We start from the raw sequence: 26,332 nt of genomic DNA on the forward strand, positions 1-26,332 counted from the left end.
GTGCTTTCCCCACCATGGAAGCAGCTTGAAAAGCTCCAGGGAATTGGTCTGCAGCACTCTGTGTAACTGAAGCAAGAGGGGTTAGAGCAGCATCCTGACCCCAACCTTCCCATCTCTCCTTTCCCTGATGAAATCACAGCTGGTTGTTAATGGAGGCAGGGTGCAGGGGAGCCCACACAAACTAATGCTGCTTGGAGAAATGACAGGAGGGCCTGGGGCTAGAAAGGACAAAGAATAATACAGCAGGTTGCAGCAGCCTGCACTTCCACCCTAGAAACTCCAGCCCCACAGCCAGGCTTGGGGCATGACTTAGTGAATTGAGCAGCTGGTGAAAGCTGAGGGATCAACAGGCGGCTTCCATTCATTTCTACACGAACAGGCCAGGGAACAGCAGGGCAATTCCCCTTCCATGCACTGCCACCATCCTCAGCCCTTTGCTGGAGGAAGCATTGGTGGGGTAGGAGGGTTGGTCAGTGTCCCTGCCTCACTCACCTCTGGGCCTCTGCAGGGATTGCCCTGAGAAATCAGTTCAAACTGGTAGAGGTGGATTTATTCTGTGGACACCCATGCATTAGAAACTGTTCTGAGACCTACAGACAAGCCAAGAAATCACCATCCAAAGGGAATACCTTTCTGTTTCTACTGCTCCAGGCGGCATCTGAACCAGCAACTCAGGAGCTGTTTATCCAAAGTCAGCCCAAAATGCAATTTACAGCAATAGAGCTGGACTGTTTTAATTAAGAATGTGCCTGTCCATTTGAGGCACACTTCCCTGGGGTGCCTGAGTCCCCCACCTCCCACCTGAAAGGGTGGGTGATGCTGTGGGGAGTTACAGGGTCATGGCCAAAGCAGTTCTTTTATTTTTGTACATCTCTGCTGCTCCCAGGGCCTTCCCCCTCTACTCATGCACAGGCAGAAGTCAGAGGGAGCCTGCTTGAAAAAGCAGAAACCAAGCCCCATACAAGCCTGCAGCAACTGGAGTGTCCATCCCCTAGGGAAAGGCTAGTTCAGGACACAGAGAATTCTTCCCCCGCACACCAGGTCCTTCGGCAGCGGCAAGACTTCAGCACAAATCCACACTCTGGCTCACCCATAGCTCCAGCTGGGACAAGCCCACCCAACAGTTCACCAGAAGCATGAATTCTTCAGAGACAAGGGAACGGATCTGAGGTGGGGAAGGAATTTCCCCCCCAGGTCAGACTGACAGTGGTTTTCACCTTCCTCTGCAGCATGGGCTGTGGATCACCTAGGCACAGCTCATCTACCCAATGGCTTGCCATTGTGGGGGCTTGGGCATTGGTGGCAGTGTGGGCTCTGCCTGAGCTACAGAACAGTCCCTCCCCAACTGGTGCTGAGCTGCCTCTGACCTGTACAGGCTGGAAAGCCCTGAGGAAGACATGGTCAGACTTTGGAATCTTAGAAGCTGTTGGGAGTCTCCCCCCCTTAAGCCTTCAGAGACAAGCAGCCCCTGACACCCTCTGTCCCTGTGTTCAGACATGGGAGCCGTGGCCACGCCTGCACAAGACAGTTACACTCTCCTACCTGGGATTATCAGCAGAACATTTTCATTCCATTTTGGTTGAGCAGGCAGAACAGACAATTGCTATTTACTGGTTTAAACCCAACTAACTATCATTCTCCTCATCTTGTGCCCTGGCTCTTGCCAGCAACAGCTGGCTATGCCTCTGCTAGTGCTCAGATGATGACACAAGTGGTCTGGGGCTTTTTTAGTTCCTAAGTGCTATTAGTTTGCTGGCTGATCTGTTATTTTTTTAATCTGTGCCACTTATCAGTGGGGATGCGGCGACATGGGTGTGTCGTATCAGTGGGGGTGCAGCGACACTTGCCCGCCCCCTGGAAGGTGCTGCTGATTTCCATGCCTGCTGGAGTAATTAGCCGGTAAGCAAATATGAATGGGAGCAAGATAAAGTATCACCCACTCTTTGACAATTGAATTCTTTTATGAGCCCAGTCCTAGTCAGCAGCTCTCTCCCACAGGGCACATCTGTGCCTAAATGTCAGCAATATGGAGTTTACATGAGCAGCAGGATGTCAATGTGGTAGACACTCAGGGTAGTTATATTGAGAACAGACTCAGTACAAGATGATAAACACAAGTCATTAAAAGTCCCTTCCTGCTTTTCCTGTGGAGGGAGAGTTTCTCTTAGCCCCACTGTGGGGAAAAAACCAACCGCTGTAGGACCCTGCAAGAGACAGAGCCCTAAATAATACAAAGAATTAGACACACAAGGAATAACCAGGAGACCAAGGGCTCTGCTCCTTGGCCTGTGCCAACCAGTGCAGGAATAGTCTCTCTCCAGAAGCATTTAGAGACAGACTGGTTCCTTCAGGAGCTGAACACCTTCTGGTAGAGGTATTGAGGAGCTCCAGCACAGTCCATCAAAGCTCAGCATGATAGGAGTCAGTCTTCAACAGCTCACTGGGTTTCATGAAGATCCCCTCCATCACCTTCCAGTTGTTGTTCTGGTTGGAGTAGGACATGCCATGGACTTCCTTTTGGCCATGGATAGGTCGCCCATACTGCTCCCCAGTCACAGACAGGAGCATGTCAGTAGATGAGTGCTTGAACCGTACCTCGCCATCCTGCACCCAGTAGGTCCCACTGCACAGAACAGTCCAGTCATCCAGGTAGTCTCCCTCGCCATCCTCCCCAAACGCGCTGACTTCCTGCAAGAGCAGCAGAAGGAAACATCATTTAAATGAGCCTCTGAAAACTTCCCGGGGAGACAGAGTGAGCCACACAGAGAAGAGCTAGAATAATGAATGATTATATTCTTGGTACAAGTTATATATTAGCTTAAAGATGAAACCTCCAATCATAAGCTCTGAGCAGGGATTTGGGCCTTTGGATCAGAATTAAGGAGCATACCTCCATGTCCCCCTCCTCCTGAGGAATCACATCATGTCAGATTTGCAGGACTCACACACAGAATAGCTTCCCACTGGAAAAGGGGGCAGGAACCTGCAAAGACTTGCCTTTTCTTGGCAGTGACTTATAGACAAGTCTCTCCCTGCTGCAGTCATTCACACTATGCCTTTCCCCTCCCTCAGGCGCACAGAACAGGGTAGCCAGTGTCACTGTCTCAGGGAAGCAAAAGCCCAGTTCTCAAGCAGACAGGTCAAGATTTGTCCTGTCCAACCCCCTCAATGAAGTACTGACCACTCAGTGAGCAGAGAAGGGTGCCAAGGCTGATGCTATACCATAGACCTCCCCACAGAGGAGGGAAATAAGTGGGAGCCATTCCCACAGCTGTCCCCACACAACTCTAACTCCAGGGATTACCTGGTTCCCTGAGAGAGGCGACGTGAAGTGATGGCTGTGCAGGTTTCGCCCTGTGTTGATGTGGGTCAGCCGGATGGACTGGCCACATTTCACAGGAGTCCCCCTCTCACAGACCGTGGATGTCTTTCCCCGAACCCTCCAGTAACTGTTACTGTCGTCCACAGCAGAGACGCCCGTCACTGACTGCTGCCCACTACCTGTGTGAACAGAAAAGAAGTCAGAGAGCGTGCAACCTGCCTACAAATCTTAACTACTGCAGAAGGCAAGAAACACTCGGGAAGGCTGCAGACAGGCTTCGCCAAGCGCAGGACTTTGCCCGTCAGGCAGTTTTAGTTCAACAAAATATTTTGACCTGCTGGGTCCCTTAAAGCCCTGGTCTACGGTCGACCTAAGATACGCAACTTCAGCTACGTGAATAGCATACCTGAAGTCGGCGTATCTTAGGTCGACTTACCTGGCCGTGAGGACGGGGGCGAGTCGAGGGCTGCCGCTCCCCTGTCAACTCCGCCTCCGCCTCTCAGGAGCTGGGTTCCGGAGTCGATGGGGAGCGCATTCGGGGATCGATTTATCGTGTCTAGACGAGCCACGATAAATCGATCTCCGATCGCTCATTCGCTTCGCTCCCATCCAGCGAGCACGCTGTAGGGCAGCGTGCAAAGCAGGAACAGGAGTACCTGCCTTCCAAAGGCTTTGAGGAGCCACACAAACTGCCCACGTGCAGCCAGAGTACAAGGGGGGCAGGGACCCAGGTTGCGCCAGAGGAGACAACATACCCAGCCTTCAAAAGAACTTCGCGGGTAACAAGGCTCCCAGGAGCCTGCAACAGATGCAGATGCGGTCACAGGGTGGATGGGGGAGAACAGGTTCTGTACCAAAACTACAGATTTCTGGGATGGGAGACCGGGCAAGGGACTCAGTTCCAGACCAAGCTCGGGACAATATGTAGCAATAAGGAAGGGATGGGAAGAGAACAAGCGAGAAAGCGTTTCAGTCCATGGAGACAGTCCCAGTCCCAGTCCAGGTGACCAGGGTTGGGGTGGGTGGAACCCAGGCCAGGCGATTGGGGCTGGGGGGGCGCGGGTTCCCGGGCGCGGGAGCCAGGCCAGGGGACCGGGGGAGGGGATCCCGGCTGGGGCCCAGCCCGGCCCGTTACCGGATCCGTAGCGCACGTCGTGCGAGTGGAGCCGGACGTTGTGGCGGACGTTGAGCAGCTTCACTACGGAGCCGCAGGTGACCGGGCCGGGCTCGGAGCCCGCCGCCGCGCCCAAGCCCACCACCAGTATTAGGAGCCGGGGCCCCGGGACTCGCCACCGCCGCATCCTCTCTACCGGAACCGGAAACCCACCCAAGCGGAACCATAGAGCAGCGCCCTGGGAGCCTATCGTTCCCCTGCACTCTCTGCGCCTAGAGAGGCAGGAAGTGCGCCTGTGGGCCGGAAGCGGAAACTTTCCGAGTGACGCTCTGGGCGCCCGGAGGTCGCGGCTCTTCTGCTCCCACCTATCTCCGCCGCAGCGGAGGCCTCCATTTTCCCTTCGGCCCTCAGCGGCGGCGGCGAGAGTCTCAGAGCCCAGCGGGTAAGTCCGGGCGCCGGCCCTCCCGAGGCCGCGAGGGGGGGCGCTGGCCGGGGTCTGTGGCCTGGGGGCTGGACCCCCGTCGCCCGCGGGCGTCTCTCCGCGGCCGGCAGCGGTGGGGAGGGTCCTCCTGGGCCGCCGCCCCTGCCCCCGCCGCCCCCCCCGCTTCCCTATCGCCCCATCGCCCCCCGCCCGCGCCCCCCCCGCTTCCCCATCGCCCCCCGCCCGCGCCCCCCCCCGCTTCCCTATCGCCCCCTCGCCTTCCTCTCCTCCCCTGTGCAGCGTGTGCCGCTGTGAATGCTGCGAAGATGGGACTGCAGCAGCTCCTCGCCCTGGGGGGGAACGCTGGGGTGTATTGGGGTGTTTGGTGGTTAGGGGAAATGAAAGGCACCCGGAGCTGCAATGCTGACTCGCCTTTCCCTGGGTTAGAGGCCTGCGTGCTTCTCTGCCTGCTGCACATGGAGCTGAGAGAACCTGTTTTCCAGGTACTGGGCAACAAAATCTGAGTCATGGCTGTAAGCAAGCAATGAGGGCTTCTGCATCAGCTTCATGCGACCTCTCTGTCCACCTTTCGTTCCAAAGGATGCCAGGGCACCTCATCAGTGCGCAGTAGGGTACCAGCATTGCTGTGGATGGATGTCACCCGGCCCAAAAGGGAACGGGAAACAACTCCTCGGGGACAAACCCCTCCCCTTACAAAAAGGGCCTTGTGGTCTTTAACATTAGCAGAGAGGTTCTGTCTTTTAAGGCAGTGGTTCTCAACCAGCGTACTCGGACGTCTTCCAGGGGGTTCATCAACTCATCTAGATATTTGCCAAGGTTTACAACAGGCTACGTAGAAAGCACTAGCCAACTCAGTATAAACAAAAATTTCATACAGACAATGATTTGTTTATACTGCTCTATATACTATACACTGAAATATAACTACAATAGTTATATTCCAATTGATTTATTTTATAACGATATGGAAAAAACGAGAAACTCAGCCATTTTTCAGTAATAGTGTGGCTGTGAGACTTTTTATGTTTTTTGTCTGATTTTGTAAGCAAGAAGTTTTTAAGTGAGGTGAAACTTGGGGATACACAAGACAAATCAGACTCCTGAAAGGGATACAGCAGGCTGGAAAGGTTGAGAGCCACTGTTTTAAGACAAAAAGAAAAGGAGTACTTGTGGCACCTTAGAGACTAACAAATTTATTAGAGCATAAGCTTTCGTGAGCTACAGCTCACTTCATCGGATGCATTACGATGTTTTAAGACATTAACTTAAGGAACCCACAGAGTAACCCTGTGTTACTGACCTTATCTTTGGAAGGATACAGAGTTGAGTTGCACTTGTTCTGATTTGAACCTTTGGTTCCAGAGACTCTAGGTGTTTAAAACTTGCTGCGTAGACCTTTGCACTATCCCCTGCAGGAGCTTCATGCGACCACTCTGTACACCTTTCATCCCAAAGGATCCCATGGCACTTCATCACTGCACAGTAGGGTACCACCATTGGTGTGGATGGATCCCCAAACAATACCCTGAGTTGCTGAGCACTGCTAAGTGTTTCCTTTGTATTCTGTTGCTTGGATATTTGTAGTTACAAATAGCTAGTTTTCAAAAAACATTAAGAATTTCACTCATTATAACAAATAACTAAAATTTGGCTACCCTCAGAACCCGCAGTGGTACAATTAGGTAATAGTCCAAAGGTCGTGTGACTTGGAAGGACCGATTGATAATACAGGTACTACTAGCAGCCAGGTGTGTGATAGCTTTTTTTTGGAAAAGGACCAATCCCCCAATATTAGTATCTTAGAGAAACAAGGAATATGGTATTGCAATGGGGAAATGACAGCCTTGTATTAGGATCAAGCACATTTTACAGTGTAAGGTTACTGTTTATGGAGTCTGAACAACATAAATATCCAGATAACACTATGAGTTTGGTCAAACAAATGAGTCTTTTGAAGGTAATCAATCCTAGGGAATAGGCAGAAGTGGAGGAGAGGCAGGGGACCCATACAGGAGGACACACAGCAGCTGGGTACGCTGTACATGATTCATAGAAAGAAAAATAATAGAAAAAGGGGACATTTCTGGCCACCTCACGCTGGAAATCAGAGTCGCTGTTCATATTTGGATAATATGTGTTGGGGACTGTGGTCTGAACTTCTAAAGTGGTATTCGTGTTGTTGCTGGGTAGAGGTCTGAGGGCCCCCCCGCCCCCTGGAGTCTTTGCATTTACATAAAGTGGAATTAGAATGTGAGCTGGGAGTTATTAATAAGATTTATCATACTTGTGTGGCAATATGAATTTACTAGGTCAGTGTTAATAGGGATCTGTATAATTTAAATAATTACATCTTTTCAGTTCAGATATGTTGATGAAAAAATATCTATTTAAACTACTGACTGACTCTGAAAATCATAAGCTGCCTTAGGAGAAGTGCCTTTTATTTTTTAACCTGATAAGGTGATTTGAAGCAGGAGACACTTAGATGGAGTTTGGCCTGGCAATTGCCTGTAGTGGGTTATAGGCAATTGCCGGTTGACTATCAGGATGAAATTTCTGCTGTCGCTACATTTTGTTGAAATAATATTGTGGTGTTTCCACAGGCTAGAGCCAGCCTGAGTGGCAGAGTGGTATTTGTGATCACATTCTTGGATTTCCTGGCATTGCTATCTGTGGATTAAATGTATGGAGGGTGGAGTGGCGACAGGGTCGTTTAGATTTTGTAATAAAGACAAAGAATTGCAAAATCTAAACTAGAAATCTGTACTGATGTTTGGGTAGTGCCTGCAGGCCCCATAGTGGTAGGCACTATACACACCCGCTGAGACATGATCCCTGCACGGAGCTGCTTATAGTCACAATAGACACAGGGTGGGAATAACAGATAGAGATCCACATTCCAATTTAAAAACAGTGAGGAGTACTTGTGGCATCTTAGAGACTAACAAATGTCTTTGGGCATAAGCTTTCGTTATTTTTGCTGATACAGACTAACACGGCTACCACTCTGATTCCAATTTAAATAAATCTTGTTTGATTTTGAGAATTCCCCTGCAGTTAATTGCTCTTGAAGGGTATTTTTGTCCAAGGTGCTGGTCTGGATGCGCCATGGTGCGTCAGTGTGTTGTCTTTCATGGGGTTTAAAGCCAGAAGTGACCATGGTGATCAGCTAGTCCAGGATTTCTCAACCTTTTTTGATACTAGGGCCTCTCTTTAGGGCCATCTTGTGGAGCTGCACATACACACATGCCCTTTTCTGGTAGCTGTTTAAACACAATGGCTAAGGCATATCTCTTCCCCGAATGCATCCGATGAAGTGAGCTGTAGCTCACGAAAGCTTATGCTTAGATAAATTTTAGTCTCTAAGGTGCCACAAGTCCTCCTGTTCTTTTTATCTCTTCCTTGTGAGTCTGAGTGGTGTATGCCCCCACCATGTACTCTGGCATTATTTTTCTTTCCTGAAGCCTAGATTGGCTTTTTCTCTCTTCTCCAGCAATATTTATATTCTGAAGCTGTTTCTGTAATGGAGTGGCTTCTGGCCAAGAGGAGTGTCATCTTTTTGGGGAAGGAGACATCATCTTAGCTATGCAAATACCGGAGGTTATGCTGTCATGTCCTGTCCCCCCCCTTCTCTCCTGTCCCCTACATCACAGCCCCCATCCTCTGGGCAGAGGAGGCTTAGCTGAGATGTTCCCTGGGACCTCTCACCTCTGCTGCTTTGCTCACCCAGAACAAGGCACTGTGAAGTGAGAGAAAATGCCAGTGTGCTGATATCCGTGCCTGCAACATCCTGACTCTCTGCAGTGACTCACTAGTCACAATTTTGGTATGTTTTTGTCCATGGGTTAATTTCCACAGAAATATTTGTGTACAGTGTTTGCAGAGCTGTGTCTGCCACAGCGCTCATGTCCATGTGTGTTTTGTTAAGCAACTAGGAGATAGCTGGGTCGATTGCGTTAGTGGCTGGTCTTGTGCAGGTGTTTCAGCGCTGAAAGCAGCAATGGCCAAAGCGATTCACCCAGGCCTTATTGGATATCCTGGCTTTCTTCGCCTAAACAGAGATGTAACCCACAGCATGTGGTGATCTGGCTTGAGCTGAGTGGCCTGATCTTAGTTAGCGAGACCCGTAATCTCTGCATTAAAGGCAAGGGTAGCTGCTATCTGCTTTGTTTTATTCCAGTTAAGGGCAACTTGTGGGTTCTGGAAAGTTGTCAGGGTGGCCTTGATCTGAGCAGGATATGAATGCCCCCGGCCCAGCCTTGTGTTGCTTTATGATGAGAGAAGGGTGGGTTCTGTATGAGTCTCAAGGCAGGGGACTGGCATTTTCCATCACCAGCTGTCTAACTTCACAGTGCTGCAAAGTGCTGTTTCAAGCCCTCAGTAAGAAGTGACATAACGGATATTCACAAACTGTCTAGGCAGGGTGTTAAAATAACCAAATGCATTTGCTAAAATAAAAGACAGGAAGAATTAACCTGTATACAGTGCTAAGGAAGGTCATATTGATGTCTTGCTATGGTATTAGGGTAACTTCAATCTCAAGACTCATGCATCCAGCAGATTACTGGTACACCACAAACAGTGACTTTAAATAAATGATCAGGTTTAGTCACACACCTCCACAAACACTAGCCACGTATTTCTGTACTCAGTTACCTTGCTGCATTCCTTTTACCTTTAGCCAGCTCATATAACTCTTTACCAAGTGTACGATATCATCCTGGTCATCGGTTTCCAGTGCTGTGAGCGCTCTTTGCGGCAAGGGAGGCCTGCAGTAAAGATAATTAGCCTCAGGAGTGTCCACAAATGTAATTGTGGGGCCTAGAGGCCTGTCCCTGTGTCGGATTAGACGCAGTTTTGCACATTTCCCAGGGTTCTCTAGCATTTCAACATTCCCCAGTGATAGGCAACTCTGTGCCACCCAGTCTCCAGCACAGTCATTCTTTGAGACTCCCGCTTGCCCTTTGACATGGCATCCAATGGGATTTCAGTTATAGTTTGAATGAATTTCCATACTCAACGCAGAGTGGAGGATGCTGTATTAGTATGTATCTGATTCCACATCTCCATGGCAATAGCCATGCTCAGTTCTAGTTCCCATGCTAATTAATCTCTGCTTACTGCCATTCAGACTATTTTTAGAGTGAGTGATGCTGGAGCTGGAAATGGCCAAATATCTCTAAATGAGTGGCTATTTTGGAACTGGGTGCAAGAGTGCATCCAGGAAATGAGCTGCTACTTCTCAGTTGTAGTGCTTCTGCTCACTAGACAAGCTTGAATGGAAATGTGCACAAGGTGATGATGTATGTGGAAGCTGCTGGAACATGCAGTGAGAAGTTTGGGCTCAGAATGAAAAGTTAGAACAGACAGAAGGTTGTGGCATGCTGGGGGATTGAGGGGGGCAATTCTGCCATCTTTGCAGCTGTCTTAAAAGGTTCAGTTCTGGGCAGAGGGGGTGAGGCTGTTCTACTTAGAAACTTGTTTGTGGTTGGTTGATACACACCTACATGCAGTAGTAGGGATGTCGGTAATGTAATGATACATGATACAGCTGTACTATAGTGTTACACAGTTCATCTGAGGTAATTGTACATGGCTATTGAACCAAAGTCATATTTAGATATTTGTGGTGTTACCATCTGGGAGAGCAGCTCAAGCAGATATCGTAGGGATTGTGTGTGTGTGTGTGTGATTGCTAGAAATACAGATGCTGGGGAGGAGATATTCTGTACAGGTATAGGTATATGGGTGACAGGCTGATGACTGGCCAGGAGGTGGAGTGATGTCATTCTAGCCCCGGGGCTGTTGCTATTTGTCCATCTCTAGTATGTTGGAGAGGGACTGCTGGCTCGAGCCCAGGAGTCCCCAGATAGCTTTGGGATTGTAGAATCTGCGCTGTGATCTGCTCATCTCTTTATCGTCTTGTCTTGTCTTTTTTTACCATTTCTCTGTGGTGAGATTTCCTTTCGTGAGACGTAGGCTGATGCATTTCCTTGCAGCTTTTAATGTGTTTGAAGGTTTGGGTAGGACCTCCAGAGAGAGCCTAGGTCGTGGTTTTATCGAGGAGAACGCCCAAGATTTGCTGTAAGCAGCCATGTTTGTGCAATCTGAACGTCTAGACTTGGGGGCAGCCCCAGCAGCTAGATGGGGATGTGACTTGCCCGTATCCCAAGCCAACAAAGTCAGATTGTCTTGTGTGTGATTCCCTTCCACTGGCTATCATTGGGCAGGAAGGTGGGGGTGCTGTGTGAGCATTCTGGAATTCGTTTGTCCAGGTATCGTTCCCTAGGGGGCCATGGAATTCTGCTTCTCATAGTTTTTTACATGTTTGTATCTTATCTATTTCAACACTGAGTTTGGAGATTAGTGCTTTAGATCTTCCTCTTCATCTAACCCTATGGTCTGCCTCCATACCAGGGTGCTAGCTGGAAGAATTGTCAAATCGTTCTGTTGTCTCAGTTTTACTTTGTGAAGCAGTGAGTCAAAATGGAATGATGGTGAGTTGTAAAGCCACAAGTTCAAAGGAAACAAAAATAGTAAATCCAAACCACCACTATGGGCATGTGGTTTGCCCTTGTGCTGACCTTGACTCTCCCTTTGCTTCCAGAAGCCACATTCTAATGCAGTGGCAGTCAAAGGGTCTGGATCCTGGAAACAAACCATAAAAGTCCTCGTCTAGTGCCTTCATTTCGATCCTACCAGTGAGTCCTTTTAGTCTTCTCTGGCAATCCGTAAACATTCTAATCCAGAGCAGGGTTATTGTGATGCTGTGTAACTGTCACGCTTTGTCACATCCAGGCTCCTAGAGTGTTCTGTCCTCTGAGGCCCTCTCCTGTAGTAAGTTTGCCATCTTTGGCTCCGGAGCTCTGTGAACAATATGCTGCCTTGTTTGTCTAGGCTGGTAAGCAGCCAGTCAGCAATATACCCTATCAGGCTTCTCTAGCTTCTGTTTCATTAGCCAAGTGGGACATTTAATCATGTTAAAACCTTAGTTGAGGTTGTATACCTCATAGGTTTCTGGGCAGCGATCAAGTGGTGCCACTTTTCTGGATGCGACAGGAGCTCAGCTCTGTAATGATGGTTGCTCCTGAGATTTGGCTGCTCACTCAGAGCAGGGTAAAAGCCTCTAGAAGCTCTGGGCTGCTGTCTGATTTGCATAGTCCTTGGCAACTGGTGCATTCATGCAGGATGGATTATGGGTAATTCAGGGGGCTTCATAAATGGTTTGAAATCCTGTTGCCTTAACTCTCTCCCTGTGTTTGCGGCTCCTTGGAGCACATGGGTTGCCCCCTTGGCTGGTTGTAAGTGGGATTTCATGTCTGCCAGGTAGCTCTGCACAGCGGGGTGTGAGGCGCCGGCGCCATGTCTGATTTTGTAGAGAGCGAGGCTGAGGAGTCGGAGGCGGAATACAATGATGACGGGGAGGTTGTTCCGAGAGTAAACAAGAAGTTTGTGGAAGAGGAAGATGGTGAGTTTGCTCGTCTGTCATCACGTCCACCTGCTCCAGCGCGCTCCGAGTGCCCTGAGCAGTCGTGGTGGCTCTTCCACGTCTCAGTGCGTAGCAAGGTTCCTTCTCATCGCTGCAGGGTGGAGGGTTGTGGTGTGAGGTATAACCTGCCACCAGGCCATATGAAGCAGCCCTCTCCTGAGAAACAGACACCACAGGTGTGTCCCCTGCTGACTGGAAATCTTCTCTCCATGGAGAAAACTACCAGTAGAACTCTACTGGTATAAATACACCACTGTAGTTATACCAGCAGAACTCCCCAAGGGACGTACTTAGTCTGTAGTAAGAGCAGCCACACGCAGCGTTATGTTGCCATAGTTCTGTCGGTAAATTTCCTCGTGTAAATAAGCCCTTAGTGCTTTTTTGTTTAAAGGATTTGATCCCTAGTTATTCTGTTTAGCATCCTATATCTGTGGGGAACACATGACAAAGCCATGGCATAATGAGCATAGGAGGGCTGGCTCTAGGCAGTCCCATACAATGTTTTAGTGCTTTTCTTCCTCAAAGCACTTGGAAGCATATTTTCTATTCCCAAGTACCAAATCACCTGCCATCAACATCTAGAACCACCTGATGCTACCCAATAAAGCAAAGGAATTCCCCAAACGTACACACAGCCCCTCCATTCCCTCTGCAGAGAGAGCTCCAGTGAGCAGGCCTTGGAGCCAGCTGGGGGAGGGTCTATGAACTTGAGCTCTGCTTGAAGGGGAAGAGCTGGGGTTCCAGAGTCTCTGGCCTTCTGCTCGTTGCAGCCTGCCTCTACGGTTCAGACGGACAGAGCTAGAGGCAGTCAGCTAGGGTAACCCAGCTGCTCACTGGAGACTAATATTAACTTCAGCGCCACAAAATTGTTTCAGTAATGAGACCTGCTTGTAATTCTGTTCTCAATGCAGACAGAGCCCAGTAAGGCTGTTGAAATGCTGGGCTTTTGACTTGGGCAGAAGTCCGCTTTGAGAACGGGTTGAAAGTGTTTAATTCTGTGACGCCCCCGACCCCAATGGATAAGCTGAGACGGGAGCTCATTGCAAATAACCTAGAATAGTCTGGGTGAAGTGTCCTGAGCCTCTCTAAAACTTGTATTACTGCCCATTTCAGATGAAGAAGAGGAGGAGGAGAATCTTGATGATCAAGATGAGCAGGGGAACCTAAAGGGATTCATTAATGATGATGATGACGAGGAAGAGGAGGAGGAGGAAGAGGCAAGCGACTCTGGCGATTCAGAGGATGATGTTGGCCACAAAAAGAGAAAACGCAGTAAGTTGTGTAAGCTGGGCTCTGCGGCAGGCAATGCGGTACAGTACATACACACCCACGTGCCCTGCTGGAGCTGCGGAGTGGAAAACGGGCTTCTCCTTGTCCTCCCAGGGTCTGATGCTGAGCAGTAATGGGGTTAGCTCAGTCTCTGTGCTGTGCACTAACCAGTAGTGGGGAGTTAACCTGACCCTGCTCTCTCCTGCCAGCTTTCGACGACCGTCTGGAGGATGACGATTTTGACCTCATTGAAGAGAATTTGGGTGTCAAAGTCAAAAGAGTGAGTTTTTTTCATGCCAGTATTTTGCATGGTGACCTGGGACCTGGACTTGGGTTAGTAAGTAAGAGGGGGAAGGTGGGGCTGGAAAGTTGAGCCCAGCATGGGTGTGTTATGTGCATTGCTGTATGAGCACTTCTGCAGCGTGGAAGTCAAGGACGGCTGTGGATGCCAGGCCTTCAGTTCTCCCAGCCTGAGGGTGAGTGCGGGGGTGTTGGGAAGTTAGAGTTGTGGCCCTCAGAGTGATAGGCAGGGCTTTGACCAGGCCCGGGGAGGTCCTGCACACATGATGAAAGGCACTGGTGTGCTGGTGCTCCCCATGGTTGGGACACGTTGCCCTGGGGTAGGGAGTGTTCGGAAGGGTGGGGAGGCTCTGGTAGAGAACATGCTGCATTTATGTGGTGTCTGTGATGACAAGGACCTTATGATTACTTCACTCTTGTAGCAAAAATTCAGGCGTGTGCGAAAAATGTCAGATGATGAGGATGATGAAGAGGAGGATTATGGGAAGGAGGAACATGAGAAGGAAGCCATTGCTGAAGAAATCTTCCAGGATGGGGAAGGGGAAGAGGGGGGCGAGGCTGTCGACGCTCCCATAGCTGCCCCAGAAGAAGAGGAAGAGGATGAGGAAGATGAATCTGGTAGGCATCAGTGGCCTATTGCTTCAGGTGCTTTCACTCCCTGCACTTCAGGCCTTGTGCATATGGAGGCTTTGTCTGTGCCCACTGTTTGGGTGGAGGAAATGATTGCTTCCAGGGTGGGAGTGAACTTGCTGCTGTTTGTGCTCTGCACCCACCTCCCAAACCAAGTGTACAGCCATGGGCTACAGATGTGGCCAGGCTGTGGCTAGGGAAGAGAGCTGTTTAGAGTTGCTGTTCTTCTGGCCTCACTTGCCCCCAGAATGGTGGTAGTGACTGCTTCAAGTGAAGGGAGCAGAGTACCTGTCTCTGGGCAGTGGATAGCACAACTTCTGAGCCATTAGGATCCACTGCTGCCGGAAGTCCTCCCTTAGGCAGCAGCCCAACATCACTGGCCAGCGGGAGGGGATGGACTGCAAGTATTCCTTCCACTTAACCCAGTGACTGATATCCCCCAGTGAGGCTTTTTTTGGCTGTGGTGGCTTTGCCTTGCAAAGCTCTCTTCATTTTGGGAGTGTGGGCTTATCGCTGGCTGATCCCTGTAGCTCAAGGGGTTAGAACTTCCCCGGCAGGCACCTGTATGGTATGGGTGGCTTGGCTAGGTTAGCACCCAGCAATAGCTGAAACCTGTAGCAGAGGCTTGTCTCTGTGGCTGCCTGCGTATGCACCGTCAGAGCTCTGCATAGTCTAAACCCTGTTCTGTGTCCAGACATCGACGACTTCATTGTGGATGATGATGGGCAACCTCTGAAGAAGCCAAAGTGGCGGAAGAAGCTCCCTGGCTACACGGATGCGTAAGTAGAAGCAGAGGTTTGTGGGGAGGCTGCTCAGTTTCCTCAGCCCTCACAATGGCAGTCTGGCCTATTCCTCCCTGTCCCCATGTCATCACATTGGGACCCTCCAATGAAATCCAGGGCCTAGAGCAGGAGTGACTTTGTGAAGTGCCAAATCTGCTCTCCCTTGCAGAAGTTTTCCCCTTTTTTGCAGGGACACTGACCACTCCTTTAGCAGAGGCATCCCCTTGCCTCCCTGAGCCAGGCCCATCCCTTATCTGCATCTTCCTGTCCGAACTGGAACCTTGGGAGTGTCGTTCCTATTCATGTCATCCAGTGCTGGGGCGAGGCACTCCCTTTCCCTGTCACTTTCCCAGTTTCCTCTGAGAGCACGGCTGTCATTCTGGGCCTGAAGGCTCCTCTCTCAGGGATAGTGCTGCTGGGAGTACCGGTTGTTTAGCTGGTCTGGAGAAAGTGTTAGCTTCCACTGCTCTGGGCAGACTTGTTATCGTTCCACCAGGTTTATTTCCCTGCTTCCTGAAAAGGGCATTGGGGGAATCTCCTCTGGTAAATGAGAAGTCCCTGTCATTGGGCCCTGGCCATCACAGGGCAGTTATATAGTGTCCATGCTTTTCCTGGGAGGGGACAAGGTCTCCCTTCTAACGATCTTGGGAGCAAGTTAATTGGAAATTGATTAGATACCTCTTCTTTCCTCACAAAGCAGCATGTGCTGTGACTGAAGCTTCATGAGCTATGTACATATCCAACCCATTCCCTGCCATGCTCAACTAGACGCTGTGAACCGTGAGCACAGGTGCCATGGTATGCTCACCCAGCGAGAAGTGTTTTCAGGTAACTTGGGGGTTAATGAAGTTTTGTCTCTCCTCCAGTGCTTTGCAAGAGGCTCAGGAGATCTTCGGAGTGGACTTTGACTATGATGAATTTGAGAAGTACAATGAGTATGATGAAGAGCTGGAGGAGGAATATGAGTACGAGGATGAGGAGGCTGAAGGGGAGATCCGTGTCCGACCCAAAAAGACTGCCAAGAAGCGCGTCAGTCGACGTAGCATCTTTGAGATGTACGAGCCCAGTGAGCTGGAGAGCAGTCACCTGACAGACCAGGACAATGAGATCCGCGTGACTGACATGCCAGAGAGGTTCCAGGTGAGGGCTCTATGCTGCTGAGGGGGCCTCCTGGCCGCCAGGGAGAGCTGATGGCCTGTAGTGCAGCTCTTTGGGGGTGTGGCCTGACTGTGGGATAGGATCCTTGTTCCCTTATCCCTGTGTGCTGGTGCTGAAAAGGCAGGATGGGAGCTGCGGTGGGTTTTTCCTTGGCCACTGGATGCCTGTGTTGCCCACGTGGTGTGAAGTACAGTTCCCCAGCTGCCAGCCAGCTACGCCCAGATGTCCCTGGTGCTGGATCCCATCCATTACAGCTCTTCCTCATGAGAATGGAGATTAAAAAGGGGAGAGAGCTAGGACTTTCGAGACTTGTCTGTACCCCAGCCTAACTAACGCAGGACATTTCCCACAAGATGTTTTCTAGTGCTTAATATAACCTCCTCTTCAATGAACCTAGCCATTGGCGCTTTCGCTACGTCCTGCAGTGAGTGTTCCACAGCCTGACATATCTCACACTTGGGAATTTTCCTGAGAGTCGGACTCAATTTTCCCTCTTTTAATTTCATCCTGTTGCCCAAAGCCCTGATCCCCTTGGAACAATCAAAGTTCTCTGCCCTCCCCCACCCCCTGGGTGTTTGCATCCCTGAACCTTTGGCAGATATTTGTACCCACCCTCCTGGGAATGAGACGCATGAAGCAGCTAGGGACCTTTTTCTTTTAAATATTGAATTTGAATTGGTTGTTTTTTCTTCAAATCTGTGGGCCCTGCACATGGCAGTGCCACGTTCTTCTTCTTGGGTGAAGAGTCATGGGGCCTACCCAGACTTGTCATGCCCTGCTACACTATCATATTACAGGTGGACCAAGCCCAGGGATAGAGGTGAGGGAGATTAAATGCTCAGAGGAGCTGAGAGAGACAAGAATCTGATGGCACAGTCACTGGCACTTTGTTGTCATCTGTGCGGCTACTGCAGGGATAGCGCTAACGTGGCAGGTGACTTTGAACAGGGCTAGACCCACGGGGTACAGAGTGATTGAAATAGAAGAGGCCATGGTGCAAGTGGTTTAGGAGCCTCTGGTTTGACTGGCAGTGGCACTTGTGCACCGCTTGCAGAATTTTCTGCCAGCGATTCCCAAAAGAACGAGCTGGTGGTGACCTAGCATGAAGCTGGGCGCAGGTAGGTCCCAGAGTCCAAAGATGCATGCTTTGAAAAGCTGCTGTCAAGAGAGCCCCTAGGGTGCAGGCATTTTTGAGACCTTCCAGGCATGTGTGAAATGACAGGAATGGCTGTGGGCCCCTCAGAACCAATGTGTAATGCAAGCCACAGGTGATGCATGGCCCTCTCTTCACCCTGCCTTCCCATACAGCTACGCTCCATCCCTGTGAAGAGTGCTGAAGATGATGAATTGGAGGAAGAAGCTGACTGGATCTACAGGAATGCCTTTGCCACACCTACCATCTCGCTGCAGGTAACAGGCTTCTCCTTGGACCCCGGGTCTGAGGTGGCTACTGTTCTAACTCTCCAGCATACTTTGCTTGGGGAAACTTCCTGGACTCTTCTTGGAGTGAGGTACCTAATTTACTGGGACCCCTGATGCCTGGGTTCCTTACCTATCTAGTGGTGAAAATGGAAGAGGATGGGGGATAGGACACCGGAATTGGTTTTTGCTCTGCCACTGATTCTCTCTGGTGTTGGGCAGGTCACTTTTTTGCAACTGGCTCAGTTTCCCTCTGTGAACTGAAGGTGGTGATACCTTGCTCAGGGGGCCCTGAGGCGTTGTAGTTCATAAAGCTCTTGGAGCCGTGCTCTGGGTATAATGAGTATTATTAATCATCAGCTCTCAGTCATCTCCATCAGATGCTTCATCCAAACTGCACTTGAGCTGTAGCTCACGAAAGCTTATGCTAAATAAATTTGTTAGTCTCTAAGGTGCCACAAGTCCTCCTTTTCTTTTTTCAGGGCTAGAATGTTGCTTTGGACTCTCAAACCAGTGTCTGTTAATTGGGGACATCATGTTCCCTTTGGCTGGGGCTGTCTCCCCATTGACAAGGCCAGCCTGCCCAGCATCCTGGGGAGGGGGCTGTGGGAAGCGCTAGACATGATATTCCCTCTTTCAGGAAAGTTCTGATTACTTGGACCGGGGCCAGGCCAGTAGCAGCTTCAGCCGCAAGGGGCCCAGCACCATACAGAAGATTAAAGAAGCCCTGAATTTCATGAGGAATCAACACTTTGAGGTAGCTCATAATTCTGCAGAAGGGTTGGGAGCAAGGGTCTAAGCTAGTTTTACCTTGGAATGTGAAGGATTAATGCAGCGACTGCCAGTGTACTGGGGCCAATGGAAAGAGTTCACATGGGCCAGCACGGGCGGGGACAGCACTGGGTGACTTGCTTTGAGTGCACCTGGCCTTGCAGGAGCCAGAGCATCTGCAGGGGAAGACTGGATGAAGATTCTGTAGTTAAGAGGCAGGACGAAGGGGTAAATGGTGACTCAGAACTCCAGGGGCTGTAATCTATGATCCACACTCACCTCAGCCCAGACTGTCACCTGCACTGCTACCTAGAGACTGAGAGCCCCTTTGATTTACTTTTGTGGGAGTGGAGATGGAGGGCGACACCTGGGGCTGACAGAGTACTGCACATTGAGGTTGGGCTAAATACGCTGCCGTAGCAAGGCAGGAAAGGGCAGCTCCACACAGCCCTTGTGTGCTGCAGTCCCAGCAGCTTTTCCTCCCCGCCACCTGGGGTAACTGCATTTCTCCGCACTCCTGACTGCCAGTAGTGGGTCTGTCCTTGAGGGGGGGCACTGATGGGTCTCGTTTTTCACCTAGGTCCCATTCATTGCCTTCTACCGAAAGGAGTATGTAGAGCCGGAGCTGCACATCAATGACCTCTGGAGGGTCTGGCAGTGGGATGAAAAGGTGAGGGACAAGGGATTTGCTCTGGAATGCTGCTAGCCTGAGACTTCAGCAGAAGCATTGCATTCCCCACCCACTGTTAGTTCATCAGCAGCTAGGCCATGTCTCTGACCCCCAGGTCTCCTAGGTGTATCCAGCCCCACGTTGGTACGCTGCAGCCCATTTTCCTGACACTGAAGACCAGGCCGTCCCTTTCCGTGGGGTTCTGCTACCATTTGGCAATGGGGAATACCTAGCTGGGAAGGGAGGGATTGCCCTCTTCTCTGTCCTAAACTTGTCTGTGGTCTTGTGATTCTTCCAGCAGCAGCGAGTCAGGACCTCCTGCTGCGCTGTGTCCAAAGCCTGCTCTGCTTTGAGCGCAGGTCTCCGAGATGAGACCTGCCGTGCTTACCAGATGTGGGCTCAGCTATTGGAGATATTGCCTTGCTGACAAATGTTGTTCTAGTAGCAGTAGCGGTTAGGAACCTGCCTTGGCCAGCGAGATTGGAGGCGAGGAAGTTGCAGTGAGACAGGGCCACAAACAGCGGGTTCCAACCAGAGAAGGGTTAGCACACACTTATTTCTGCTATCGTGTTACAGTGGACCCAGCTAAAAATCCGCAAGCAGAACCTGACCCGTCTGTTTGAGAAGATGCAGGCCTATCAGTACGAGCAAATCTCTGCTGATCCGGACAAACCTTTGGCTGATGGGATAAGAGCGCTTGATACCACTGACATGGAGAGGTATGGTCCCATAACCTTTTGTGTTCTCATACAGCATCTTTCATCCCCAAGTGGCTTACAGACTGATATGCGTGCTGTCCAAAACGGGATCGCTTCCCCCTCCCCCGAAATGCAACTATCTCTGGGGTGAACATGAGCCACTGAAACTACAAGTGAGTTCAGAACAGCTTTTATGTGCTGTTTGGGAGACATCAAGCACTGCAGACAATAGGGATGATGTTGCTGGAGTCTCCCAAACAACAGAAGTAAGCACTTTCTAATTCCTGAAGAGGCCAGTGAGAACTCTGGTGCAAGGGTGTCCCTTGCTTTACTTTATAGCCATTGCATCCCAGCACCAAGCACCTTTTCAGTATGAAATGGTCACATAACGGCACAATGCCTGACTGCTGCAGTCTCGCTGTCTGAGCTTCCCTGTGAAGCTAGAGAGATGGGAAACAAAGTGAAACTTCCTTGCCTGTAAGCATTCAGAGGGCAATAACCGGAGTTCTTCCTCTGCCAGACTAATTAATCACAGAGCTGGTTCTTGTGCACGGGTCTCAGCTCAGGGCCACAGGGGAATGACATGCTGCCTTTGCACACTGTAGGCTGAAGGACGTGCAGTCCATGGATGAGCTGAAGGATGTGTATAACCATTTCTTGCTGTACTACGGCCGAGACATCCCCAAGATGCAGAATGCTGCCAAAGCCAGCCGAAAGAAGCATAAACGAATCCGGGAGGATGGTGAAGAGGCCGAAGGTTTGTTCCAAATGAGTTAGGCTTTTTGCTCTTGTGACCTTGGGGCAGCTGGAGCTGCTGCTTTAAAACAATTGAGTGACCTGTAGAGGCAGCATGCTTGCTCCTCCCTCAACCAAGCACATTCCTTCACAGGTGTGTGTGCACATGAGCCATCTAGCCCTATCCCCTTGCTCCCTTCCATCTGAAATTAGCTCTTGATCTGTCACAAATCTTTCTAGGGATCCCTACTCTTTGCAGTTGTCCAGGAGACTGAGCTCTGCAGCTCATTAACCTAGACTGGAGCAAGTTGCAGCCACCCTCATCTTCAGTCTGCATGTGCAGCCTATAGCAGCTCTAGATTTCAGGATCGGGGCAGATCAAACTAGAGCATTGAATACTGGGAGTTGTATTCCAGCAGGCCCCACCTCCAGTATTTGAAGATGAGGGTGGCTTTGGGTCAGCCATATTGTGGAATTCTGTAAACCAGCCATTGTTCAGCTGCCTGTCCATCAGTTCAATCCATTCATAGCCAATATGATCCCAAGTGACATCATACATCTTTTCAGGTGCCAGAAACCCCACATGCCCCTCAACTAGCTGCCAAGACTGCCAGCTTCTCCTGACGCTGTAGGAATGTAGGAACTGCCTTTTATAAGGCAATTATGGGTGTTCACTTCAAAGTTCTGCAGCACACTGCAAATCAAAATGGTAGAAGCAGAGTACAATTGAACTTGCTGTCAGGTTCCGTAGCCTACTGGTACAGTATTGACTGTTCAGTGCACCAGTCCATTGGTCAGCAATCTGAAGTTGCAGCAGATTCTCCAGTTTGGAGTGTCCCAGAATCCAGGGACCCTGGGGCAGGGGCAGTTCCAGCTTGCAGCAGAGTACACAGGACTCTTGCTCTGTCAGCCAGCACTGCAGGTGTCTTAACAAGTATGTCCCTATAAACACCATGCTGAATACACTGTTTCTCTGCAGGTGAAGGAGAGGATGCAGAAGATGAGGAGCAGAAGGGGCCTGAGCTGAAGCAGGCATCCCGCAGGGATATGTACACCATCTGTCAAACCGCTGGGCTGGGTAAGGGCTTCTGCCTGGTGAATCGTGATGAGCTGGCTGCAGGCATGGAGTGGTCAGCATTAGTGCATCATCGGGTCTGGGAGTCGTAGCCTCTATTTAAAATTGACTTGGTAGTTCTGGTTAAACTCTAGCGTCCCTAGGAGTGAGCATGGCTTCTGCGGTGCTACGTTTTTCGGCTCAGTTAGGGTCAAGGTTACCCTTCAGGATTCTGTTGGCCTGGGCAACTCTTCGGAGCACATGAAGAACGAATACAGTGCCAAACAGTAACAAGTTAAAAAATGTTTTATGTATTCTAAGTGACATGCACATACTCATCCACATAAGCTGAGAGCCCAAGCAATAGCCAAGGCTGTGTTGGTACTCGCGTGCCAAAGGTACTGTGCAGTCTAGTGGATCTCTCAACCGGTGAGCATCGATAGAGGGGTGATTCCTGCAGGGGTCTCCCCTCAGGGGCTTCCCACTTTAGCCCAACCAGGGAACCTCTTTTATCTTGTTCTGACCACACCTTCTGCATGTGTAGGAGGTTCCAACCCCCCTTTTCCTTATCTGTACTTCCATACCCCAAAGCTTTGGGGGTGCTGTGCTTTTCACAGCCTGTTCTTAGTTCCCCTTTTTCTTTTAGCATCTTAACACTTACACCAACCTGTTTCCAGGGTAATCTACAGTCAGAACAGAATTTTCCATTATGTTCCAATCAGGTGTGTTGTGGTCTGGATGGGTACATGGGGACATATTTTCCATAACATCCCCTATTGGCACATCCTTCACAGTAATCTTGTGGGCTTATTGGCATAGGGTCAGTCTTAGGTTAGTCACTCGTGTCAAGTCTCCTTACGCCTGAGGCCTATGGTGGCTAAGCTGAAATCTTACAGGCCTTAGCCTGTAGGCCTTGCTTTACAGCCGTGCTTTACTTAGATACCTAATACATACTCATCGCTCCTAAATACCTGTCAGTCTTATACACCTATAAGCCTATCCTACTCTGTCTGTCATCACAGACAGACTGATTCCATAGGACATAGCATGAGTTCCCCACAACAACAACACACTTCAATAATAAAATGAACTCATTGCCTGCAGAGTGGAGGCAGGTGTTCAACACACTACGGTGTACTGTAGCAGCTGCCCTCACTCAGAGGAGCCAGGGCCCTGTCTACTGGATGTGGGTGGGTGGTTTTGATCAGCATGTGCAAAGATGCACTTCCTTGTGTACTTGTGCATTTTCTGCTCTAGATGGCCTGGCTAAGAAGTTTGGTCTGACGCCTGAGCAGTTTGGAGAGAATCTTCGGGACAGTTACCAGCGTCATGAGACAGAGCAGTTCCCAGCAGAGCCGCTGGAGCTGGCCAAGGATTACGTGTGTAGGTCAGTGTGCGGGTGCTGCCATGGATGGGCCTTCTGGGATGTGGGGGGAGAGATGCCATCAGGCACTCTCACATCCTGTGTCTTGGCTTTGTTGCTCTTTTCAGTCAATTCCCGACCCCTGAGGCTGTGCTGGAAGGAGCCCGCTACATGGTGGCCTTGCAGATAGCCCGAGAGCCACTTGTCAGGCAGGTCTTGAGACAGACTTTTCAAGAGAGAGCCAAACTCAACATTGCACCAACCAAGAAGGGTAAAAAGGTAAGGGAGTGGAGCACTGCTCCCATGGGGTTAGGCCACCTCGGCTGGGGTTAGGCCACCCGGCGTGGGTACCTAGAGGCAAGGAGTTACGGTCACTCTTGCATGGTTCAATAATGGGCCATTATTGATGATGATTGATTATAATCTGCCTCGAAAGGGAAGTGCTGCGTCCAGCCCTGGCTCCATTCTCGGGGCAGTGCTTAGGGTCTAGCATCTGCTGTGTGCTGAAGCCTGGCTTGGGGAGGGCTGGATGAAGCCCACCATGGCAGTTCTGAGACCTCTCTGGGGGTGTGCAGTTAGGGTCCGCTCCTGCTCCTACCTGGTCATTGATGGGGCTTGAACGCTTTGGGGGTGTGAGAGGCCAGCGTGGGGTTTACCCCAGGAGTTCATCAGCATGCAGCAACTCCGCTTTAACTCCCACCATTTCATGGCCTTGAGCTCTTGCTGCCAAGACACTGACGCCAGCATTTATTCTTGGGGGGGGCTAGGGGCGGTCTGTGGAGTCCTGTTCAGACTCTGGGGAAGGGCAATGCAACTTGGCAGGCATTGAAATCAGGGGATCTCAAAGACCCGTTTTTGACCTTAAGGCCTGGTCTATGCTTGAATGTTAGGTCAACTTTAGATCAAGTCTCTCTGAGGTTTGACAGATCCCCACCCGAGTGACGTCGTCATGTCAGCTTACCCCAAGTGTAGACACGGCTAGGTGGATGGAAGAATGGTTCCATCTACCTACCTACTATCGCCTCCGGGGGGGACGGTGTTCCTGCATTGCTGGGGAACTCCCTCCCGTCGGTGTAGGCTGCACCTACGCTATTGGGTTATGCCAGCACGGCTACAGCACCACCAGTATAGTCCACATAGTGTCGACATGGCCAGGCTGGCTGCTAGTGTGTGTGGTGGGGGTGGGTGGGCTTGTTCCATGCACTAGTTACCCAAGGCCCCAGGGTGCTGACTCAGCAGTGTCTCCTCTCCTCTCTCCTGGGGCAGGATGTTGATGAAGCCCACTATGCGTATTCCTGTAAGTACCTGAAGAACAAGCCTGTGAAGGAGCTGCGAGATGACCAGTTTCTGAAAATCTGCCTGGCTGAGGAGGAGGGGCTGCTGAGCATCGACATCAGTATTGACATGAAAGGCGTCGAGGGGTGAGGCCAGCTCTGGCCAAGCATTCTCCCCCCTGCGTCCCCATAGCCTCGGAATCCCTTTGACGGCCCCCCACTGCCACTCTTGTCCTGCCAGCTTCCTTAGCCTCAGCTCACATCCCTCTGGTGCTCCATCGTGCAGTGGAGCCCTGTCCCCTCTCCGTGGCAGCCAGGCTTACTGACACAGGAGCAGTGGAGATAATGCTGTGGAATGAGACAGGGCCATAGGTGTGGATCCTTTTATCAGGACAACAAATGGAGCGAGGTGACAGACGAGGCTTATCCCAACAGACACCCCTTAAGTGCAGCCTGTGGAGCCATCCTCCACTTCCTCAGAGAGCTGGCCCATGAGTATGGGAACTCCCCAGTGCAGCACTCCAGGTGTTCCAGCCACCAGTCTGCTCTTACATCTGGGGCCTGCTGGTCTCTGCAGGCTGCCCCTCATTATGCAGACTTGGTGGGGGCTTTGGGTTTCCAGGCAAGTTGCTAGCACAGCCCTTGGATGAGTAAAGCCAGGGCACCTTTGCCTGGCAGGCTGGCTAAGGGAACATTGGGAGAGCTAGCTCCTCCCTCAGGCTGGCTGACAGGGAGCTCCCCGGCCCTGAGGAGCCCCCGCCTCCCCGCAGCACAGACCTCTGCCAACAATAGTTGAACTAGGAGTACGTACAGGAGCAGGCCACAGGTAAAGCGACCCCAGCATGACCAAAGCAGCTCAGCTCTGGGGTGGCAGCCTAGCGTCCACCCTTTCCTGGGGCATAGTCCTCAACAGCAGGGAAGAATAGGCTCTGCTGCAGCTGAAGCTGGGCATGGCCTCTGAGGACCTGCAGCACTTCCACATCTGCTTTGGGGGTGCAGACGTCTCCTGTGTGGAAGGCTGTAGGGCACCCCATATCCAAAGGCCCAGACAGCTCAGCAGGAGCTGGCGTGACATCCCCTCCGTCTCTCCCCCCCCCCCCCCCCCACAGGTATGGTAGTGACCAGACATATTTTGAGGAAATCAAGCAGTTTTATTACCGGGACGAGTTCAGCCACCAGGTGCAGGAGTGGAATCGTCAGCGCACAATGGCCATTGAACGTTCCCTCAACCAGTTCCTCTATGTGCAGATGGCTAAAGAGCTGAAGAACAAGCTGCTGGTTGAGGCCAAAGAGTATGTCATTAAGGTGAGAGGTGCTCGGGGCCCATGCTGACTCGTCGCCTGCATTCTGTGCAGGGCTGGAGTCACACTCAGAGGTTACAAGTGTAGGAGACAGTCCAGGGGAGAGTCCTTTGCTGGGGGATACATGAGGATAGTGAAAAGGCAGGAGGAGGTTGGGGATGGACCCACGGGAACATCCGTGAGTCAGTCTCATTCCATTCCCTGGGTAGAAAGGAAAGAGAAACATTAGATACAACTCTAACTGACCCATTCCAGGGTCACCTGAACTAGGATACTCTACTCATCAAACCTTGCAAATCAGGGCTCTAGTCCTTCAGTCTCTAGAGCACAATGGACAGTAGGTCCCTGGAGGATGCCCGGTTCTGTGCTGAAGAAACAGGAATCTTTTGGTGCTTAGGGATCCTGACTGCCACAGCAGTGAGCAAGGTAATTCCTTGGCTCTAGAGTCAGATTCCCCGGGTACAAGATCTTTCGCTTAGTGTGCTGGGAGCTGCTGGCCTGTGAGGTTGTACAGATCCTAGCTGGGAGCTCTGGCCCCAGA

The 26,332-nt window shown here is 50.8% G+C and overlaps 2 protein-coding genes across 6 annotated transcripts in view; one reads left to right on the forward strand and one right to left on the reverse strand.

The window, feature by feature from the left end:
* Nucleotides 1-1,942: 1,942 nt before the first annotated feature.
* SDF2 (stromal cell derived factor 2) lies at nucleotides 1,943-4,623 on the reverse strand. Its single transcript, XM_038375512.2, has 3 exons — nucleotides 4,458-4,623; nucleotides 3,305-3,501; nucleotides 1,943-2,688 (listed from the first exon to the last, which is right to left on the reverse strand). The coding sequence occupies exons 1-3, from the start codon at nucleotides 4,621-4,623 to the stop codon at nucleotides 2,401-2,403; spliced, it is 651 nt and encodes a 216-aa protein (XP_038231440.1). The 3' UTR covers nucleotides 1,943-2,400.
* Nucleotides 4,624-4,742: 119 nt separating this feature from the next.
* Nucleotides 4,743-26,332, forward strand: part of SUPT6H (SPT6 homolog, histone chaperone and transcription elongation factor) — a 40,204-nt gene continuing 18,614 nt past the window's right edge. Inside the window, exons 1-18 of one of the 5 annotated variants that reach the window (XM_043499192.1) lie at nucleotides 4,743-4,878; nucleotides 11,486-11,581; nucleotides 12,209-12,346; nucleotides 13,481-13,639; nucleotides 13,846-13,916; nucleotides 14,359-14,554; nucleotides 15,261-15,345; nucleotides 16,215-16,488; nucleotides 17,815-17,916; nucleotides 18,566-18,682; nucleotides 19,277-19,366; nucleotides 19,943-20,085; nucleotides 20,670-20,821; nucleotides 21,779-21,877; nucleotides 23,111-23,240; nucleotides 23,345-23,495; nucleotides 24,483-24,637; nucleotides 25,600-25,795. In XM_043499192.1, coding sequence (XP_043355127.1) covers nucleotides 12,241-12,346; nucleotides 13,481-13,639; nucleotides 13,846-13,916; nucleotides 14,359-14,554; nucleotides 15,261-15,345; nucleotides 16,215-16,488; nucleotides 17,815-17,916; nucleotides 18,566-18,682; nucleotides 19,277-19,366; nucleotides 19,943-20,085; nucleotides 20,670-20,821; nucleotides 21,779-21,877; nucleotides 23,111-23,240; nucleotides 23,345-23,495; nucleotides 24,483-24,637; nucleotides 25,600-25,795 — 2,226 coding nt within the window. In that variant the 5' untranslated portion in view covers nucleotides 4,743-4,878; nucleotides 11,486-11,581; nucleotides 12,209-12,240. Of the gene's footprint in view, nucleotides 4,879-9,086; nucleotides 9,089-11,485; nucleotides 11,582-12,204; nucleotides 12,347-13,480; nucleotides 13,640-13,845; nucleotides 13,917-14,358; nucleotides 14,555-15,260; nucleotides 15,346-16,214; nucleotides 16,489-17,814; nucleotides 17,917-18,565; nucleotides 18,683-19,276; nucleotides 19,367-19,942; nucleotides 20,086-20,669; nucleotides 20,822-21,778; nucleotides 21,878-23,110; nucleotides 23,241-23,344; nucleotides 23,496-24,482; nucleotides 24,638-25,599; nucleotides 25,796-26,332 lie in introns of all 5 variants that reach the window. The other 4 variants (XM_038375508.2, XM_043499191.1, XM_038375507.2 and 1 more) reach the window with 4 other exon arrangements.

The sequence above is a fragment of the Dermochelys coriacea genome, chromosome 17 (genome assembly GCF_009764565.3).
Source record: "Dermochelys coriacea isolate rDerCor1 chromosome 17, rDerCor1.pri.v4, whole genome shotgun sequence".
Classification (NCBI taxonomy): domain Eukaryota; kingdom Metazoa; phylum Chordata; order Testudines; family Dermochelyidae; genus Dermochelys; species Dermochelys coriacea.